The following is a 17,511-nucleotide window of genomic DNA, read 5'->3' on the forward strand; positions in this document are numbered from 1 at the left end:
CATACCTCCAAGCGTACCACGTAAAAACGTACAAAATCAGACATAAAAACACAAAAGTGTCATAGCCACACTATTACTGAAAAAGTGCCAACTTTCTCATTTTTACTATATAATTATAAACTAAATCAATTGGAATATAAAATATTATACTTACATTGCTATGTATAGTCTATAGAGCAGTATAAAGAAGTCACTGTATGAAATTTTAGTTTGCACTGACTTTGCTAGTGCTTTTCCTGTAGCCTGTTGTAAAAGGAGGCAAATAGCTAGAGGAGTTGATGTACCTCCGGAAGACCTCTGAGTACCCCCAAGGATACACATACCCCTGATTGAGAACCACTGGGCTAAAGTACCAGAGAGATGTATTCTCCTCTCTAGGACTGAACGGGGTTGTCCACCAGCACAATCACACAGCTCCCAGCGCAGCCAGGGTCACCAGAGTAGAGCCCCCAGGGGCTGGGAGTCTCAGATGCAGCTCAGCCAATGAGAGGGCTCCAGGAAATGAAACCTGCAGCTGGGCTGAACCAGAGAAGTGAAACTAACCTGGTCCCACACATCTGCAGTGCAGGGAGCGATGGCTGCTGTGCAGAAACTCCAGGATGAAGCCACGTGTTCCATCTGTCTGGAGTATTTCAAAGCCCCAGTGTCTATCCACTGCGGGCACAACTTCTGCCGGGCCTGCATCAACCAGTGCTGGGGGGAGTCGGAGCCAAACTTCTCCTGCCCCCAGTGCAGAGAAACCGCTCAGCAGAGAAACTTCAGGCCCAACAGGGAGCTGGCGAACATGGTGGAGCTAGTGAAACAGCTGAAGTTACAAGCAGGGAAAGAGCCAGGGGTGGAGCGAGTGTGTGAGAAACACAGGGAGCCTCTGAAACTCTTCTGTGAGGAGGAACAAAGCCCCATCTGCGTGGTGTGTGACAGATCCAAGGCTCACCGAGACCACCCTGTGATTCCCATCGAGGAGGCTGCCCAGGAGTACAAGGTAGGAAAACACCATCAAGGATCTGAAACCCAGATGGCAGGAATTGGATAAAATCTGACTTTAGAATTACTAATCTGTGTTCTTTCCTGTAAAGGATTTATTTTTGGTGTACGGGGTCTGTTAGGGTGACCAGATGGCAAGTGTGAAAAAGCAGGGTGGGGAGTAATAGAGTCCTGTGTAAGACAAAGCCCTAATATCAGGACAGTCCCTATAAAATGGAAACATCTGGTCACCCTAGAGTCTGTGAATTAGACCTAAATCATGCTGCCTTTTGCCTGTTTAACAGCTCGCTCTCTAACCAGGTTCTGTAGGAGCAGGACAGATTAAAACATTTATTAAAGCTAATTTTAACAAATTTCATAGTACACAGGTTAAGAAAAGCGTGTCTGTACATCTGGGTATAGTGCTTAGATTATCCACAAATACAGAGTTTGTTTTAAAAGTCATACCATACATATAGCACATAATCCAGCAATAACCCAAATTTAGGTGAATAAATTTAACAACACAGTTTAGATGTTAGCATCCAAGTATTTGGGTGCATCACTCATGAAGAGATATACAGAGAGTGGGTTGTGGAAAGCAAATATATCAATGAGTGAAGATTGTCCCTCAAGAATTGAGAATTTGGGGTAGGTTGTCCATTAGAAACTAGAACCATCAGGGAAGTATTTCAGTCACACCCAAGGAAAAGAAGAATGAATCTCTCATCTGCTAGTAGCTGCTCAGCTGCTGGTAGCTTCTCACTGGAAAAAGAAAAACAGCCCAACCAGAGAGGAATGTATTCTGCCTCTGTCTGTGCCAGTCATTTCAGGCTCCAAAGAGTAATAACCCAATTCTTCCTTCCAAAACATCCTGGCCAATCATAAACCAGCACAGCGGACTATTCAGAGCCTCTGGGTTACATGGATTATCCAGACCAGGGTTGTTATAATGCTGACCAATAAAGCAATCCAGTAAATTGTAAGATGCAAATCTGGTTACGTTCAAAAGTTCCAGGAAGTGAGTTTTCCTACAGACAGCACCAGCAACTCCTATAAAGTTAAATACATTGTGTAAATTATTTCTAAAGTCTGAATCGGATCCATAGGTTTTATTTAAATTATTTTCTGTGAAGAAGACACCCAGGATGCCCCTCCCAGCAGAACAGATCACATACCATGTTTCTTTGCTCAGGAACAAATCTGGACCCAACTGCAGATCCTGAAGGAAGAGAAAGAAAGACTCCTCAAATACAGACAGGCCGAGGAGGGGAAAAGCCAGGAATACCTGGTAGGTGCCTGTTATGAATCTGTAGATAGGAGGTGGTGGTATGCTGTGTGGTGTGGTGGGGTGGAAGGGCAGAATAACATGACTACTGCTTACTGACTAGGGGTGTCTCTGAAGCCCCCCCCTCCATTTTTCCCTCTCTTCAGGGTCCTTTAAGAACTCACACAGGCTTTCTCTGGTAAATGGTACCCCTAGTTTCATACCAGAAGCAGTTTACAATAAGCCAGAGTCCCAAACTAAAGTCCATTAGAACAACACAAAGAAAAAGTCCACACTTAGCTCTAGAGAGAGAGAGAGAGAGAAAGTGGATGAGGTAATATCTTTTATTGGACCAACTTCTGTTGGTGCAACATACAAGCTTTTGAGAATCTGGTCCACTAAAAAATGTCACCTCACCTACCATTTCTGTCTAATAACCTGACCAGCTATGGAAGATATTTAGCTCGGGCACTTTCTCTTACCCCCCCAGGGCTCTTCTTCCATTCTGGTCAGATCTCCCAAACGTTTCCCCTCACTGGAGCTCTGACACCCACTCCCAAACACAGTCAGCATTTCCCAGCGCCCTGAGCCTCCTGCTCACTGGGCTTTACTCTCCCAGCTTCCTGGTGTCATGGTCCTGCCAGAGCCTTCCTCTGCAGCTATGTCTACACTGCCGCCTAGGGTCAACAAAACTTCTTTCGCTCTGGGGGGTGAATATTCCACCCCCTGAGAGACGTTAGTTATACTGACATGTTCACAGTGCTTCTCCTACCGACATAGCTTGTGCTGCTTGTGGGGCTGCTTTTCTTATGCCGACAGGAGAGCACAGAGTGCTGTTCATGTAGACGTGGCCTTCATCTTTGCACTAGCCATTCCCTGAGCACAGCCACCTCTATCTGCTCTTTGTTGGCAATTGCCTGATTCCCCTCAGGTGGGGCTTCTTCCCAAATCTGGATTGGCTTAGCCCAGTGGTCCCCAAACTTTTGAGGGTCATGCCCCCCCTTATCCCTGTCCATGCCTGCCCCTGCCCAGAGTGGGGCCGTGGCTCTGGGTGGTGGGGGAGAGAGGACGGGTAAGGGGGCGGAGGCTGGGGCCACAGCTGGGGCTGAAGCCGCTGCCAGGGCTTAGGGGTGTGGCCAGAAACAGAGCTGCACTGAAGCTGGGGGCCAGATGTGGGGCTGGGAGCTGGGGCCGCGGCTGCAGGTGGGACTGGAGCACAGCTGGGGGCAGGGAGGGGCTGAGTGGCACTCCCTGCCCCCCATGGGGGCCAGCCCGCACCATGCTGTGCCCCTGAAGGGTCCTCCCTGCCGCCCCGGGGAGTGTCCCATAGGTTGGAGACCTCTGGCTTAGCCTCACACTCTTCAGCTCATGGGGCAAGTAGCCCTGTTCTGAGGTGTTTCTTGGGTTTGCACAACTGCTCTGTTCCTCTCTTTCTCTTTGCATGCATGTTGGCAGCCGTGTATGTGTCACAGTTGCCCACTTTCACGTGGTAAATAAGCACCCCGACTTTCACAGTAAGCCAAAAATCAAGCTAATCCCATTTCAAAACAAGGTCAAAACAAGCCAATCCCTAAGGACCCAAACCCTCTGTGTGACTAGATTCCCCCCCCCACCCCCGGCCTGCAGTCTGGGACTGTGGTGGGCCTGCTGTGCACCCCTGACTCGCTCCTCCCCTTGCCCCGGCTTGCCGGGAGTTGATCCAAAAAACAGAAGCAACAGGCTACAAGCCAAAAACTAGCCAACAAGCAACTCACAAGCCAATTAAGCCAAAAACAAGCCCAATGTCTGCATTTTTCCCCGCGGGTTTGGCATGTTTGGTGCGTGTGTCTCCTTCATCTCTGCATGAGCATCATGATTCTCCTGAGTTGTTTGTTTTGATCTATACTGATTTTCACTCCTTCCTTCGGCTTCTCTCCCAGTAAGCTGTTGCCCTTGTAGCTCTGAAACCTGCTCTTGGAAGAATCTGGATTGTTGGAGGCCATTGATCAGATGATACATGAAAAGGTAGCAGAAAGGCAAATTAAGGCCCACACAACATTAAGAGACATTATGACCAAAGCGGGAAGCTTTAGGGGAAAACACTGATCTAGTGGCGTCGGGGGAGTTTCTGTCAAAAGGCAGTGAAATTCTCCTGAATGTGCACACCTGGCCAGGGAGGTCAATCAAAATATGTTCATTTTAGGGCTGTCAATTAATTGCACTTAATTCAAACGATTAATTTGTTTTGAGTTACCTTGAATAAAAAAATTAATCACGATTAATCACAGCTTTAATCGTCCTGTTAAACAATAATAGCAATAATACCAATTTAAATGTATTATAAATACTTTTGGATGTTTCCTACATTTTCAAATATATTGTTTTCAATTACAACGCAGAATACAAAGTGTACAGGGCTCATTTTATATTATAATTTTTATTACAAATATTTGCACTGTAAAAAGATAAAGAAATAGTATTTCAGTTCACCTTATACTAGTACTGTAGTGCAATCTCTTTATCATGAAGGCGCAACTTACAAATGTAGAATTTTTTTTTTACATAACTGCACTCAAATATAAAACAACGTAAAACTTCAGAGCCTACAAGTCCACTTCTTGTTCAGCCAATCGCTAAGACAAACAAATTTGTTTATCTTTATGAGCGATAATGCTGCTTGCTTCTTATTTTGTAGCCAGTGTTGCAAGGTATTTACATGTCAGATATGCTAACCATTCATATGCCCCTTCATGCTTCGACTTCTAGATTACACTATCTTTTGTTAATCTTTTTTTACAGTGCAAATATGTGTAATAAAAAAAAAATGTAAAGTGAGCCCTGTACACTTTGTATTCTGTGTTGTAATTGAAATCAATATATTTGAAAATATAGAAAAACATCCAAAAATATGTATAATAAATGTAAATTGGTATTCTATCATTGTCTTAACAGTGTGATTAAAAGTGCGATTCATTTTTTTAATCTCGCAATTTAATTTTTTGAATCGTTTGACAGCCCTAGTTAATTTACATCTGTGCAAGGTATCCCGTGACATGTCCCCTGCCCTTAGGGTGACCAGATGTCCCGATTTTATAGGGATAGTCCCGATTTTTGGATCTTTTTCTTGTATAGGCTCCTATTACCCCCCACCCCTGTCCCGATTTTTCACATTTGCTGTCTGGTCACCCTACCTGCCCTACTTTTTCCTTATTTGTGTCTGTCCGTTACAGGAGAAGACAGATGTTGAGAGACGGAAAATCATGTCTGAAATTCAGCAATTGCGACAATTCATGGAGGAACAAGAGCGACTCCTGCTGGCCCAATTGGGAGGCCTGGACAAGGAGATTGTGAAGATGCAGAATGAAAATGTCACCAAACTCTCAGTGAAGATTTCCCATCTCAGCGAGCTGATCAGTGAGATGGAGGGGAAGTGCCAGCAGCCAGCGAGTGTATTCCTGCAGGTGAGACCTCTGATTCTTGCAAGGCATTTGGGGAAGGGGTAAAAGATGAAACTCATGAGTCATGGAGTGCAAAATTCAAACCTCAGTATAGAACTCATAGTGTGTATTTTTAAAACAAATTCTCTATGTTGCTATTAATTAATTTTCCTCCTCCTGTGAGTAGGGAACTGAGACCCAGAGAGATTAAGGGTATGTCTCTGCTGCCAGGAAGGTGTGACTGCAGCTCAGGTAGACGTGCCTGAGCCAGCTTTGATCTCGCTAGCTCCAATAACAATCGCCATGAAGCCAGAGCAGTGCAGGTGGCACCATGGACTCACTGCTCAAGTACATACTCAGGATCCCGGCTGGGGTGTATAATCCGTGCTGCTGTAGCAGCTTCACTGCTGTTTTGATTGGAGCTAGCTCAATCGAAGCCAGCCCAAGTACGTCTCCACATGCTGTGGTCACACCTCGGATTGCAGTGTAGCCGTCCCTGAAGTGAGTGCCACTGTGTCTGTGCCCAAGAGCTGAATGGAGATTTCCTGCACCTCAGTCAAGTGCTTTGCCCCAAGGCCAAACGTCCTCTCCTCCAGACATCGTTGCCCTCTGCTGGCTGGGTAAAGAACCCAGAAGAAGGGCTTAGAAGGCAGATCTGCTAACCGCTACAACATCAACTCAGCAGCATTGGGATGGTGTCTAGCCAGATACCCATCCTGTGTGACTACTTCATTCAAACACAGATCTGGGCTGAGGATGATAATTATAAATTACTGTTACATTTATTTGTGTTCCAGAGGGATTGTGACAGGGAAGTACAGTTAACTAAGCAGTTAGGTACAGAGGATATCCCTGAGATTACACTGTTAAATAGAATAATAGAAAGTAAGACTGGAGGGGACCTTGAGAGGGCATGTAGTCCTGTCCCCTGCATGGAGGCAGGGCCATGTCTTATCTAGGCTGTCCCTGACAGGTGTTTGTTTAAACTGGCCTTAAAAACCTCCAGTGATGGAGATTCTACAACCTCCCTAGGTAATTTGTTCCAGAGCTTAACCACCCTGCCAGTTAGGAAGTTTTTCCTAATGTCCAACCTAAACCTCCCTTGCTGCAATTTAAGCCCATTGCTTCCTGTCCTGTCCTTGATGGTTAAGAAAAATGTATCACCCTTCTCTTCATAACAACCTTTTACATACTTGAAGACGGTTATCATGTCTCCCCCTCAGTCTTCTCTTCTACAGACTAAACAAACCCATTTTTATTTCAATCTTCCCTCATAGGTCATGTTTTCTAGATCTTTAATCATTTTTGTTGCTCCTCTCTGGACTTTCTCCAATTTGTCTACCTCTTTTCTGAAGTATGTTATCCAGAACTGGACACAGTACTCCAGTTGGGGCCTAATCAGCGCGGAGTAGAGCAGAAGAATTACTTCTCATGTCTTGCTTACAACACTCCAGCTGTTACATCCCAGAATGCTGTTTGCTTTTTTTGCAACAGCATTACACTGTTGACTCATATTTAGGTTGTGGTCCACTATGACCACCAGATCCCTTTCTGCAGTGCTCCTTCCTGGGCAGTCATTTCCCATTTTTTATGTGTGCAACTGATTGTTCCTTTGTAAATGGAGTACTTTGTATTTGTCCTTATTGAATTTCATCCTATTTAATTCAGACCATTTCTCCAGTTTGTCCAGATCATTTTGTATTCTAATCCCATCCTCCAAAGTGCTTGCAACCCCTCCCAGCTTGGTATCATTCACAAACTTTATAAGTGTACTCTCTATGCCATTGTCCAAATAATTTATGAAGATACTGAATAGAGCTGGATCCAGGAGAGATCCCTGTGGGTCCCCACTTGATATGCCCTTCCAGCTCAAGTATGAACCATTGATAACGCCTCTCTGAGTACGGTTTTTCAGACAGTTGTGGATGAATCTTAGAATAGGTATGTCTAGGCCAGGGTCCCCAACGCGGTGCCCGCAGAGGTATCTAAATGTGCCTGCGTCCTGGCCGGCGGTCGAGCATCCGCTGAAATGCCACCGAATTTCTGTGGCATTTCGGCGGTGACACCTCTCGATGACACCGCTTGCCGCCGACAAGCTACATCATTGAGAGGCTTCACCACCGAAATGCCACAGAAATTTGGCAGCATTTTGGCGTATGCTCGACTGCCGCCACGGTCCTTTGGCAGCCGCCAGATGAAAAGTTTGGGGACCACTGGGCTAGGCTCTGTTGCTCTAGTTTACTTATGGGATAAATAAAAAAAGTAATGGGCACCAAGATAATTTATTAGCTCTGATTCATGTCACTGTGACACTGAGCTCCTTTTTTTTCTCTCTCTCTCCCACCCTAGGATATCAGAAGCATCTTGAGCAGGTACGTGGCTCCTCACTCCCTCTGATCTCTTGCTATGCTTGGAAGGGGCTTGCACCCGCATCTTCCCAGCCACTAACCTTCCCTGCTTAAAAACGTGATGGGTAGAGTTGATTGGGAGGCAGGGAATGGATCACTTGATGGTTACCTGTTCTGTTCATTCCCTCTGAAGCACCTGGCTTTGGCTCCATCGGAAGACAGGACACTGGGCTAGATGGACCTTTCGTCTGACCCTGTATGACTGTTCCTATGATTTTAAAAAAAAAAAAAAAAAAAAAGGAGAGGGGAATACAAACATGGAAAAGTCATTTTCGTTCCACAAGCTTCAAAAAACAGTGTTTCATTTTCTTTACTTCACCCATTGTCATTTATTTACTTAGGTTTCAAGAGATTTATTCTGCTTTTTTTCCAGTTGAAAAAAAAAGTTGCAAACAAAAGATTGACGAAACCGTTTTCAAAAGTGCCCAAGTGACTTAGGAGCCTGAATAGCACCAGACTTAGACTCCTGGGGCCTGGAACCTCAAAGGTATTTAGGGCCCTAACTCCCATTGATTTCAGTGGAAGATAGGCACCTAAATATGTTTGACAGTCTGGGCCTAACCCTTTCCCCCTCTCAGTTGAGTACTTGAACTGAGGCTTTCCAATATCCCAGGTGACTACTGTAATCGTTGGGCTAGAAGTTCTGAAGGCGTCTCTTCTCCCCGCAGCCATTTTGTGTAAGTTCTCCAATAAGCATTGGTGGTGCGTATAAGAGGCGAGGGAAGGCTGAGCCTCCCAAAAAGGCTGGCCATGCAGGGGGGAAGTGGCATGGATGCAGCATGGGTCACCCGTTCGGAGGCGCGCTGCCCAGCCACTGCCTTTGGAGAACCAGAAGCAAAGCTCCATAGAAGTGTGGAGGGGTCCCCCATTGGTGCCTGGACCGTGGCCCTGCCTGCACTCCACCCCACCCCCACTCGGCCTCTTCCCCCATGGCCCTGCCCTTGCTCTGCCTCTTTCCACCCGTGCTGTGTCTCTCTTCCACGGAGACCTCACCCCGCCCACCGCTTGCTCCTCAATTCCCCTCTCCCCCCAACCCTGGATCACTGGCCTAAGGCAGGAAAAAGTGATGGGGCCATGGCAGAGCCAGGGTGGGGCCTTGTTGCGAAGAGGCCAAATAGGAGTGGGGACTCAGGGGCCTGGTCTCAAGGGTGGGGCCATGGTCCAGCCGTCAATGGCCCCTGCCCCACTTCTAGGCAGCTTCCGGCAGTCACATGTGAGCCTCTCCAAATAGAAAACTCACGTGCCACCTATGCCAATAGGGACCTGATCCGGCAGAGGTGATGTCTGAGCAAAGTTACCAAATCGGGCCTCATAAGGTTCTTAGGCAGACGAATGCATCTCTTCCCCCAGTTAGTGGATTGCTCTGGGGCTTGGACATCTGAGCACCTGGTGAGAAGCAAGAACATAGGCACCTTCAAAAATGGCAGTGCTGAGCAAATTTAGGTGCCTGTAGGGTTTGGCAGCAGCTGGGGCAGGTGGATTGTGGCACCTAAAATCGGGACGTGGACACCAAAATCTGGGATTTTGTTGCTCAAGTAACTTTGTGGATCAGGGCCTACTTGCCCCGAGTAGAGCAAGTTATTCAGCAGGCTGCTCGACTCCACGGCTTTCACTTCCAGGATGATCAGAACATAACGAACGTGAAGGAGTCATGCCTAAAAGAAATAATTACACTGCAAACTGCGATTCCGTAGCAAAGCCTGTTTCTTTCTAGGTGTGAGAAAGGGAAAGCCCAGGCGGTGGGGGAGAGTCTTTCCAAGCTGGAAAAAAGAATTGGTGATTTCTCCGAGAAAAGGATTGTTCTGGAGATGATTCTGAGGGAATTCAAAGGTATCATAGAATATCAGGGTTGGAAGGGACCTCATCTAGTCCAACCCCCTGCTCAAAGCAGGACCAATCCCCAGATAGACTTTTACCCCAGATTCCTAAGTGGCTCCCTCAAGGATTGAACTCACAACCCTAGGTTTAGCATGTTAATGCTCAAACCACTGAGCTATCGCTCCCCCCAAGAAAGGTAAATCAAAATATCACCATGGGAGGACGTGGGTTCTGGATAAACAGTGTTGATGTCAAGCCCAACTCAATAAGAGTAAAAGAATAGGTTATACATTCCCGGGAAGGGCCAAGGGAAGAGAAAATACAATAGAGAACCAACAACAATAAGAGTGAAATTTATTATTCACACTCTCTTCCTTTGTTTCTCTCTCTGGGTATCTGAGCTCCCTTCCCCTGTGTTTGTGTCACAGAAATAAAGCACGTCAGTTGTAGGAAACCTTGGCATAATTATGAGCATATGAAAACACATCTCTTCTCCCCTGTCTTCTCTCTAGACAGGCTGGTATTTGAGCTGGAGGTGGAAGGGAGTCAATTTTTGGCAAAGGAGATGGAAAACGTAGGTGAAAAGGGTAAGTTTTCCCAGGAATATTGTAACAATGAGAAGAACCAAAGAGGAGACAGGTTTGTGGATCCGGATTCACTTGCAGAAGAAAAATCTGAGATCAAACAGAGCCAATTTCCCACCTCATGGCAGTTTCCCACCTCTGGAGATTTGTAGGAAAGGGGCTGGGTGGAGAGGCCATTACTGCTCTAAACAGTAGATGTGATGTACAGATGGGCTGGGAGTCAGTGGTGGGATGTCTCTGCTCTCTTTTGGGATGGGGCGGGGACTGGCCAGCCTGATCAGCCCCCAGTGTCTCCTTGGGGCATGATTCCCATCATTCTCTATCCTCCAGTCCCATTGCTTCCTGTCTTTTCCTTCTGGACTCCGATGCCGTATTCCCACACTTCCCATCCTTCCATGGGGTAGGTGCTCTTCTACAGGGTTCCCACTGTCTTCCTTCCCCATAGGTGGTGGGTCTCTCCATCCACCCAGTGTCACTTCCATTTCCCCATGCTGCCCCTCCTCTCCCCTTCCCTCTGGGCTAGCCAGAGGGTTTCCCCAGTGGACAGCTGAAAACACTCCCTCTTTCACTCAACTTTGCCCCCACTCCCATCCTAATTGTGAGAGTGCAGCAGCCCCAGTAGGAGCAGAAGCAGAGTCAGTTCTTACAGCACCTCCGCATGGCAGAAGGGAGCTGCCTTGAAATGGCCGCTCAGCCCCCAGCAGGAGCAGTTCCTTGGGACCTGAGAGAGGCAGGAAATCAGGGAAGGTCCCAGCCAGGACAGTGCTACTGGAGAGTGTGAGAAATGGTCCCAGCCTCTCCCAGGGCTGAGCAGGGCCACCCGGGGGGGCGGGGGGGGCGGGAGAGGGGCAATTTGCCCCGGGCTCCGCAGGGGCCCCCACGAGAGTTTTTCGGGGCCCCTGGAGCGGGGTCCTTCACTCGGTCGGGGGCCCCAGAAAACTCTTGCGGGGCCGGGCCCCGGAGCTTCTTCCACTCCCGGTCTTCGCTGGCAGGGGAGTCCTTCCACTCCGGGGCGGAAGGACCCCCCACCATCGCATTACCACCGAAGTGGGACCTGCCACCGAAGTGCAATCCGGTCTTCGGCGGTAATTCGGCAGCGGGGGGCCCTTCCGTTCAGGGACCCGCCGCCAAAGTGCCCCGAAGACCCACGGCGGGGGCCCCCCGCCACCGAATTACCGCTGAAGAGCGGGCTGCACTTCGGCGGCGGGTCCTGCTTCGGCGGTAATTTGCCGGCGGGGGGCCCCCGCCGCAGGTCTTCGGGGCACTTCGGCGGCGGGTCCCAGAACGGAAGGGCCCCCCGCCGCCGAACAGGGCCGGCTCTAGACATTTCGCTGCGCGGGGGGCCCCCTGCCGCTTGCCGGTCCCACGGCTCTGGTGGACCTCCCGCAGGCATGGCTGCGGAGGGTCTGCTGGACCCGCAGGTCCGGTGGACCTCCCGCAAGCATGCCTGCGGATGCTCCACTGGAGCCGTGGGACCAGCAGACCCTCCGCAGGCAAGCCTGCGGGAGGTCCACCGGAGCCACCTGCCGCCGATGGCCCCAGGCCCCCGGAATCCTCTGAGCGGCCCTGGGGCTGAGCTCTGCCCCTAATGCTCTGATTCTCTCTCTCCCTCCAGTGAATGTGACTCTGGATCCAGACACGGCTCATCCCAAACTCGTCCTGTCTGAGGACTGGAAACATGTGAAATATGGAGACGCCTGGCAGGATCTGCCCCACAATCCCAAGAGATTTGATTCTTCTCTCTGCGTGCTGGGCTGTGAGGGATTCACCTCGGGGAGATGTTACTGGGATCTGGAGGTGGGCGAAGCGGGAGGCTGGGCCGTGGGGGTAGCCAAAGAGTCAGTGAAGAGGAAGGGACCGGTCAAATATAGCCCTGAGGAAGGGATCTGCGCTGTAGCTCTGTGCAGAGGTGAGTACTTGGCACTCACCTCACCTGAAGAAATCCCCCTGTCTCTGAGCTGGGTCCCCCAGAGGATCCGGGTTTCTCTGGACTATGAAGAAGGGCAGGTAGTATTTTTCGATGCTGATCGCAAGTCCCTCATCTTCCGTTACCTAATGGCCTCTTTCACTGAGGAGAGAGTCTTCCCTTTCTTCTGGGTGGTGGGAAAGATGTCCTGGCTCAGACTGGCTCCCTCAGAAATGAGGTTTCAAAGCCACGTCTCCAACCGTCATTTTCCCCCAAGAGGTCACAGTCACGTCCGCGTCGCACCCCCAGGGATTCTCCACAGTCCAGAAAGAATGAGCAGCACTGAACCAAACCTAGCTGCTGCCTCAGCAGAGCATGCAATCCCTGCCTCCGGCAAATTGTGGCCCAGTACCTTCCAACAAAGGAAACCAAAACCAAACACTTGTCGCCCACGCAGGTGGGTCCACTGCAATCCAGCCCGTGCCACCTACCCTGTAAGGGGAACAGAGCCCCATTCGGCCCAGGGAGCCACCCCGCAGCCCACAAAAAGGGATAATTTTTATTCCTGGCCCGACTTCCTGAAAAGATATAAATAGTTTCCAGCTGCCCTGCTCCTCACTGTCCCTGTGCCCCGAGGTAATGATCTCGAGTCCCCAGCCGCTCTGCTCCTCTTTGCCTGCTAGAAACTGTCTCCCAGTGAGAGCCCAGAACGAGCCACTTTCTCTCCCTGGAGAGAAGCTGGGAGCTGCAGCGGGATCTAGGCCCATGTGGGCCCTGGCAGCTGGGAGTGGCCAGCCAGGGAGAAGCTGGAATTCTGTTCCTCGCCTTCCAGCTGAAGAATTAGCCTCTCCCTTGCTGCCCTACGGTCACTCCTTGGGTTACGGGAGTGGTCAATAGCGCTGGGCAGGCTGGGAAGTTGTGTAACTGGAGGGGAGCAGAGAGGGCAGAGCCCCCTGGAGTGGGAGGCTTTGGAGTATCAGTCACATTGTGAACAGGGCTGAGGTTTCTGTAACGTACAGATTAGTCTGCTTATTTTAGGAGCAAGGGGCCAGGTCGCGGCTGTGCAGTGGCTGCTTATTGTGCTAAACATGCTGATTCCTGAGTCCATCCTACTTTGTGTCCACCTGTTTTTTCTCCTTGTCTACAAGACTGTGAACTCTTCAGGGCAGGAGATGTCTTGAAATACAGCACCAGGGGCCCCAGAGCCCAGACTTGTACTGGCACGTGCTACCACAGTTCCAGTACTACACAATAACATCAGTGAATGACTTGCCACTTGAAGCATTTCTCTTTCTTTACAGCACCGTTTTGTATTTTACGGGATTTCCCGACCATTAGAAATTAAGAATCCGCAGCTACAAAGAGGTTCGGTGGACATTAGCCAGGGTTATTTTAGCAAATTCTCTCTCTCTCACTTTTCTAAATGATTCACACAATCTGGGCCCAAAGAGTTTTTAGAACAGAGTCTCTAGGGGATGCTAAAGGGCTCTCTTGTCTGGGCCATGTAGCATTAAATACAGAAATAAATTCGGAAGTGATCAGAAAAAGAGTTGCTGCTTCTTTGTTTGCCTTTTTTTTTTAATTGAAACATTCTTTACTCTCAAGATGAGTTACAGGGAATGGTAGCTGCAGCTCGCCAAACAGTGTCCCTCTTTGTCAGTTTAGAAATGGGAGATGTGGACAAACCCTCTTTAAATGGAAACCTGTATGCGACTGGTCACCGGGCCCAAGCGATAGAACACGTCATATCTGAATGTCCCCTTCGTTCTTTTGCCCGGGGGCCTGAAGGACATTCATCAGCTCACTGCTGCAGCGATGTGCTGGCCATCAAACTTAGACATTGCTTCCTACCCAAGCCATATAAAAGAAGCAGCTTAGGAAGTATCCTGCCCTGTTGTGCTCTGTTTAGCCTGCTAGATCCAAATCTTGAAGCCTCGATGGAGCATAGTCAAGGCCCCGTGTATGGGCCTCGGGACAGACATGGTTATTAATAGGGATCCAAACTAGGACCTTCAGCCCCCAAATTACTTGCTCATACCCCTGGGGATAAAAGAGTTAGGCCCAGATCCTCAAAGGTGCCTAACTCCCTTTGGTTTCAATGGGAGTTAGGTGTTTAAATACCTTGTGGGCCTTACTCCTTTATGGGTATGTTTGTAACTCCACTACCCAAAATCTGAGCAGATGTGGGGCAGAGGAAGATGTGTTGAGATTCTCCCCTCAAATTGTATCACGGATAGAGAGGAGAGGGGCTGGGGTCACTCCCACAAGAGACCTTCAACCTGTACACCTCTCCCTTCTCCTCTACTGTGACCACAGGACTAGCTGGGAGCTTGCAGCAATCACTCAGGTTGTCTCAGAGCTCCTGCTCCAGCATCCTCAAAAGTCCATCGGTGCCTAAATCATATAGGAGTTAGGCACCTAAATATCTTGGGCCCTGGAGTCTTTCTGTAGACCTCAGCTGGCTGCAGTTCAGATCCCCAGACTGTCCAGGAGTGGGGAAGGTGACTGTCTTGAAGTAAGAAATATTTGAATGGCAGAGATTAGGAGATATGCTTATCGCAGTCTGATTTGCCTCCAGCAGATCTTGCTTCTGATGTTTTTTACTGTCAAGATACTATGCTTTAACCACATTGATCCAAAGTGCTGGTTGGGCAGAGCTCCCACTTCCACAGTGGATTCCAAGTTCCCTCATCAGTTGGGGAAGGGACTGTCTATTGTGCAGAGCCAAGAATATGCTCCAGGCTCAAGGAGAAATAACAATCATCAGGGCATTTCCCTGTGATGTAGGTTGTATTTTCAACTACGGATTAACAGGACGTTGACCCATTTATAGATAATACGGGTTATAGTCTCACCAGTTCATCTGATCAGAAGATAATAAGGTTCTTGGCCCAGAATCTGGCTACACAGAATTTCCAAGGACCCTCTATAATAAACCTATTGTAATAATGAAGAACATACTTCTAATGTAACAAATGGTCAAACTCATAAGAAAAGATATATGGGCAAGCAATCAGAATAGCCCTATAGGCTACAAGCCCGAATGGGATTAATTACATAACTCAGTAAAGCATTACTGAGTGGGAAATGTGCTAGAAATGAAGATACTTTGGTTTATTTTTGAGGGAAATCTCCAAGATTTCCTAGTATTGGGTAGCAGTACCAGGAAATGCTGGTGAAGACTGACAATCCCGGAGGGGGATTTAGTCCTGTAGGGACCAGATTCTCAAAGGTGCCTAAATCCCTTGATCTGGGCCTATGTTCCTAAAGGGAATGCTTAGATCCTGTCTTTCCCGCAAGCTGACTCCATGCCCACCAGCCAGGCCCATTCTATTCTATTCTATTTAATTTGTCTGAATGAATTTCCTGGTAGCGAAAGGCTGTCAGACCCTGGGAATCCTTATTGGTCTATACCACAGACCCAACACAGGCAGCTCTATACACTCAGTACCTCCTTCAAACTCCAAGCTGGAGTGAGTGAAGGACATGCTGCTGAAGACTTGGAGGTGGAGCGCCGCCCGGTGAGTACAAGCCCCATGTGTTTTTTACATGCAGTTGTTTTTTTTTTCAAGTCATCCCTGCCGGGGCCCCATCGAAAATGTTTGAATTGGGCCCTGCACTTCCTAAAGCCGGTCCTGTTGACATACTCTGAGTGCATGGGCGGCGCGTGAACTGTTGGCTGGAGGAGGCTAGCCCCTCCAGCCCCACCCCTTCCACACACCCCAGAACCCAGAGCCTCTGCACTGCAGCCGTTGGCCCCCGCCCCAGGCTGGCTAGTGCCTACAGCCTCCTCAGCCCCAGAGCGCTGAGAGGGAGAGTGCACAGTGCTGTTGCAGTGCTCTGCATCCCCCAACCCCAGGAAGGCGGGCAGCGTGCCCTCCAGCCCCTGGAGCCCAGAGGCACAGTCAAAGCCGGGGTCTGGGGGCAGTGTGAGAGGGGTCACGCCTGGCTGTTTGGGGAGACACAGCCTCCCTTACCCGCTGCCCCAGCCTCCCTTACCCGCTGCCCTTGCCTGGGTGCTATAAAGTCTGCATGCTTCCTCGGATCGTCTGTGCCTCCTGTGGGTGTGAGAGTGAGGTGCCAGCGTCCAGCTGCCAGGGAACAGCAGGGGCATGGGGGAGCCACTTGGGAATGAAGTAGCCAGTTCATGTTACAGTCAATCCTTCCACAGTGTGTTTAAACAGCGGCAACATCCTCTTCAGCGACCCTCTGATCTCTACTGTCATGAGATGTCCCCATTGTCTTCAGTTACTCACAGGAGTAAAGTTAAGCCCCTGTGTGCAAGTGTCTGCAGGATCAGGGCCTTAGAGAGCTGCTGGCAAGGAGCAGTAAGCCCCAGAGCCCCAAAGGTATTTAGGCACCTCACCCATGGGAGTTAGATGCCTAAATACTTAGGATAATCTGGGGCCTAAAGGTATCCTTTCCAAGGTAGCAGTAACTGCACTCCTTGCCCCCCCCCCATCTCTATACAATACCAGAAGGGAGCAGGGCAGGAATTGTTTCTCTCAGAGGGGCTGTCCCCACAATCACACCCCTCCCAGGCCTGCTCCAGATGTGGGACAGATCACGCACCAGCTGAGTCTTAGGCGGGAGAGACACAATGGTGCAGAATTGGGGTTCCCATTGCTGATACACCCCCCCCCCAGGGGTATCGAGGATGTTCCTGAACCCATAACACTTGACGGCTGGCAGCATACAATACGCAGCCTTATGGAGTGCCCAGGGCTGCACCCTTGAAAGGGGGACAATCCCAGGAAAGCCTGGAGATCTGGTAACCCCATTCAGAGCAGCCACAGTCCTGCAGCAGGGAGCGAGGACCTTGCAGTGCCTGCCCTCTGCAGCTGCTGCAACTGGCTCTGCCCCCTCCTGCAGATCAGCCACTGGCACAGCAACTTCTCCATTGTCTCCCCAGTACTGAGGTCTAGGGTACTTCTCCTGGGGTCCCTAGCCTCTGTCTGCCAGGCCCTGGGAATGAGCGACAGGTAGGGTGACCAGAAAGCAAATGTGAAAAATTGGGGCGGGGGTTGGGTGTAATAGGAGCTCATTTAAAAAAAAGCCCCAAATATCGGGAGTGTCCCTATAAAATCAGGACATCTGGTGACCCTAGCGACAGGGGATGGAGCACTGGATGATCCCCTGTTCTGTTCAC

At 49.4% G+C, this 17,511-nt stretch overlaps 1 protein-coding gene across 2 annotated transcripts; it reads left to right on the plus strand.

The window, feature by feature from the left end:
* Window positions 1-544: 544 nt before the first annotated feature.
* On the plus strand, window positions 545-13,911 carry LOC127033286 (E3 ubiquitin-protein ligase TRIM7-like). Of its 2 annotated transcripts, XM_050921233.1 has the most exons (7): window positions 545-982; window positions 2,159-2,254; window positions 5,440-5,670; window positions 7,996-8,018; window positions 9,769-9,884; window positions 10,385-10,459; window positions 12,072-13,911. In XM_050921233.1, the coding sequence occupies exons 1-7, from the start codon at window positions 575-577 to the stop codon at window positions 12,956-12,958; spliced, it is 1,836 nt and encodes a 611-aa protein (XP_050777190.1). In that variant the 5' UTR covers window positions 545-574; the 3' UTR covers window positions 12,959-13,911. The 2 variants fall into 2 exon arrangements, with proteins under 2 accessions (XP_050777190.1, XP_050777191.1); XM_050921234.1 differs by lacking the exon at window positions 2,159-2,254.
* The last annotated feature ends 3,600 nt before the right edge of the window (window positions 13,912-17,511 follow it).

This window comes from Gopherus flavomarginatus, chromosome 12, assembly GCF_025201925.1.
Source record: "Gopherus flavomarginatus isolate rGopFla2 chromosome 12, rGopFla2.mat.asm, whole genome shotgun sequence".
NCBI lineage: Eukaryota > Metazoa > Chordata > Testudines > Testudinidae > Gopherus > Gopherus flavomarginatus.

What these genes read in the sequence shown, in the direction of transcription:
- LOC127033286 (XM_050921233.1), top strand. Translation starts at nt 575, where the DNA reads ATGGCTGCTGTGCAGAAACTCCAGGATGAAGCCACGTGTTCCATCTGT. An exon ending in GGAAAAGCCAGGAATACCTG is followed by an intron (nt 2,255 to 5,439) that starts GTAGGTGCCTGT and finishes TGTCCGTTACAG; the next exon opens with GAGAAGACAGATGTTGAGAG. An exon ending in GATTCTGAGGGAATTCAAAG is followed by an intron (nt 9,885 to 10,384) that starts GTATCATAGAAT and finishes TCTTCTCTCTAG; the next exon opens with ACAGGCTGGTATTTGAGCTG.